At 39.9% G+C, this 3,369-nt stretch overlaps 1 protein-coding gene across 1 annotated transcript; it reads left to right on the top strand.

Annotated features, from left to right (window-relative positions):
* The first annotated feature begins 812 nt into the window (after positions 1-812).
* On the top strand, positions 813-3,050 carry LOC122031603 (chloride conductance regulatory protein ICln-like). Its single transcript, XM_042590699.1, has 5 exons — positions 813-979; positions 1,047-1,170; positions 1,646-1,752; positions 2,879-2,964; positions 3,037-3,050. Exons 1-5 carry the CDS (start codon positions 813-815, stop codon positions 3,048-3,050), a joined length of 498 nt encoding a protein of 165 aa, XP_042446633.1.
* The last annotated feature ends 319 nt before the right edge of the window (positions 3,051-3,369 follow it).

The following is a 3,369-nucleotide window of genomic DNA, read 5'->3' as shown; positions in this document are numbered from 1 at the left end:
AATGGTTTTCAAAGTTTTATTCTTCGCACGGATCCGGTGGCGGGGTTTCGGGGTTTCCGCGACACGAAAAAGCGGTTTTCGCGGCCCGAAAAACCCAACATTTTAAGCCGATGTCTATGAGCGCATTTTTTTTGTTAATAGACACCGATTTTAACAGCGGTTTTTAAAACCCGGTGTCTATGATAAAATAAAATATTATAATTTTCCCACCAATACTTAGCCGAAACTTGCAACACTTCACTCTTCCCTCCAAACCTAAACCTATATCGCGCCGTCCACCGTATACCGTCGCCTCATCTCCCTCTTCCCCTTCCTAGATCGACGCCCCTTCCTCTCCCGATCAGGATCAACACAGGACGTCCTTGCTTCTCCGTCCAACCATACCGCATCTCCTCCAACTCCTCCCTTTGGGTGAGAAGAGGCTGCCTGTGTGGCTTGGAGTCATCGTCCAGTCGCTAGAAGTCGCCCTCCTCCACTCTTTCTCGATCCCATATCTGGTAACCTCGATTCCTCATATCCTTCTTCTAATTTGATCCCTCCTTGTCGATCCTCGCGTGGCCAAGACTGATCGGAGCTCCTTGCTCGCTGATTTTGCTGCTCGCGGTAGGATTCGGCGCTGCCTCCAGGTGTGTTATCAACTAATCGGTCGACATGGTGAGGGGGAAGACACAGATGAGGAGGATAGAGAACCTGGTCAGCCGGCAGGTGACCTTTTCCAAACACCGGAGAGGCCTTCTGAAGAAGGCCTTTGAGCTCTCTGTGCTAGATTAAAAAGGGGCATTGTGTCCTGGGAACCCTAAGATACTCCCGCTATGGGTTTAGGGCTGCTGCACTTCGATGTTCGTGTCATCAACGACGATGGATGGCCCTTGCTGGAATCCGATGACGGTGAGGAGCTGATGCATGTTGAGCCTGGCGTCGCCGTCGCCCTCGGTTCCCGACCCATGGAGTCACCTGGAACTCTCTACGTCACCTCAAGGTATCAGTGCCACGCTCACTCAGTTTCTTGCTTCTTGTCTTCTCTCAGATGTGAGTGGATCCTACAGGAGGGTGATTTGGCTGAGCGACGCCGACAAAGGGAAAGGGTATCCGGTGGATTTCTTGTCGTTGTCCCTCCACGCTGTGTCAAGGGACCTGGAGACCTACCCCTTTCCTTGCATCTATACTCAGGTATTTGATCTATGACTGAGTTTGGGGCGGTTCTACCTGAACTTCTATTGAATCCAAAGGATCAAAATTACAAAACGTAACCTTTTTTCTTTTCTGTTTATCTTGAACATTAGAAAGCTTTCTGTGTTTTTTTGGAGAATTCATTGTGGTGCTCGATAATGCGCTATTTTCCCTCACTGATTGGTAAACTTGAACTTTTGTTGCCTTTGACTTGAATTTTCTAAGCATGAATTAAGGGGCTACCGGTAAGCTGTTTCTTGGATAGCTACATGTTGGTGCTTGAGGTTGCCTATTTGAGTTGGTGATTACTAGCTAAGAATGGTCCTTTATAGTAATAATGTCCTGAAGGATTTGAATTATTTGAGGGGCAAATTTGAGTTACACCATTGAGGATAGTCAGATTGGTTGATGGCTCCTATGCTGTTTTTTGCTTTATTGCTTATGTACTGTTTGCTGGATTCTTCATCAAATCGAGATAGGCGACGAAGATGAAGAGTCTAAAAGCTCAGATTCAGAAAGTAATGATGATTTGGAATTGTCAAAAGTCACTGAAATGAGACCTCTTCCTTCAAATGCTGGAAAGTGTATCCTTGCTATCATGCATGCCTCATATTGTTTTCATTTGTGGCAAGTTCATTGATTGATGCATTTTCATGTATAAAGTAGGCGTTGCTGAATCTTTTGTGGTCAACTTTCTATTTAATGCTATTATGAGTGTGTTTGTCAAAGTAGGAAAGAATCTGATGCAGTTGGCATTGCTTCATCATGGATTTTAGTTATGGCATAATAATACAATTATGAATGTCATCTTATCTTATTGTTCTGATTATCCTGCAAGTTCATTGCATCGATCTTTAACTCATTGATTGCATATTCTGGGACTATGATTGTCTTCTTATCAAGTCCCTTCTTTCACTAAGAGAAAAATCTCTATGCTTTTTATATGGTTGTTAAGTTCAGATCATCCTTGCATGTTGCTTTTTTTCTTTTCTTGATACTGAACAAACCTTAAATTTGGGTTTAGTCAATTGTTTCTTTCATATTCTGTATCTTGGTAATATAAAAATATTACATACTGGGTAATCATATGTTGTACAATGTTGATCTACAATGCTAGTAGCAGTTATGTTTGTGAATCATGCTGTTAGTGTGTAGAGTGTACCAAGCAGTGATTTAGCTCTCTTCCGGTTGATTTGCAACATCATGGTAATTAGTATATTCGATCCTTAAAACATTTTACTATGCTCAAGACCAAAGGAGGCAGTAAATTTTTGTACTTGTTAATGTTAATTTGAAGAAAATATTAATAGTAAGCCATTTGGAAATTATGAATGGAAAAAGGCTAGAATCGTTTATAATGCATTTTTAGAAAATGAGAATATCATATACAATAAAACATTGGTATCATATACAATTAAACATTGGTCCTTGTGTATTCCCAGGATATGTTAATGCCGTTGACAACATTCCATAGCTTTCTACTTATATTTCCTTCTAACAACTCAAAAAAACCTTTTAACAGATTCTGTTGATTCAATTGTTCATGTTCCGTGAACAATGCTTGATGTATATTTATTTATCAAGTGATGAAGAAGCTTATGACTAGTCTGTTTCACTTTATTTTTTGTTTCCCAAGAAAAAGGTATGTTATTATTATTATTAAAGTCATAAACCGTGTTCTTTCTGTCTGTTGTTCTTCATCAAGCAGGATGGACTGCAAGCACATTTATGAGAAGGAACCAGTAATCCACTACATAAGCACAAAGAAACCACATCCTCGATGCCCAGTTGCAGGTAAGTGCCCTATCTATTGTAGTTGATCTTTCATTGTTGATCTTTTTGCTCATTACAACTATATCCTATCAGGTTGCCTAAATTGATGAAATGTGTTTGGCATCAGCTACAAACATAAAGTCAACAATGGTAGAAGATTTTTACAGAAGTTGACTGAAAATGGCAACACTGCTCCCTACAACTATAAGCTTGATATAATTTTTCAAGGTGATTTAGCCCCTGTCGGTGATTTGTCATCAGCCAATGCGATTTAGGCATCATAGTTAATTATCTTTTGATGTTGTAAGAAGAATATTTGTGTAATTTGTGGATACGGACTTGATGTGTACAATATATATTATCTTTTTATATTGTAAGAATAATATTTATGTGTTGGTTACATGGATATTGACTTGGTGTGTTTAG

Source organism: Zingiber officinale, chromosome 11A (assembly GCF_018446385.1).
Source record: "Zingiber officinale cultivar Zhangliang chromosome 11A, Zo_v1.1, whole genome shotgun sequence".
Taxonomy (NCBI): Eukaryota; Viridiplantae; Streptophyta; class Magnoliopsida; order Zingiberales; family Zingiberaceae; genus Zingiber; species Zingiber officinale.
Note: the sequence above shows the minus strand (reverse complement) of the source record. Positions and strands in the feature narration are given on the sequence as shown.

Bases quoted from the DNA above. Each gene is read 5' to 3' on its own strand.
- LOC122031603 (XM_042590699.1), top strand. From the start codon at position 813: ATGGGTTTAGGGCTGCTGCACTTCGATGTTCGTGTCATCAACGACGAT. The intron at 1,171-1,645 runs GTATTTGATCTA...CATCAAATCGAG, and splicing joins TTCCTTGCATCTATACTCAG to ATAGGCGACGAAGATGAAGA. The intron at 1,753-2,878 runs GTGTATCCTTGC...TTCATCAAGCAG, and splicing joins CTTCCTTCAAATGCTGGAAA to GATGGACTGCAAGCACATTT.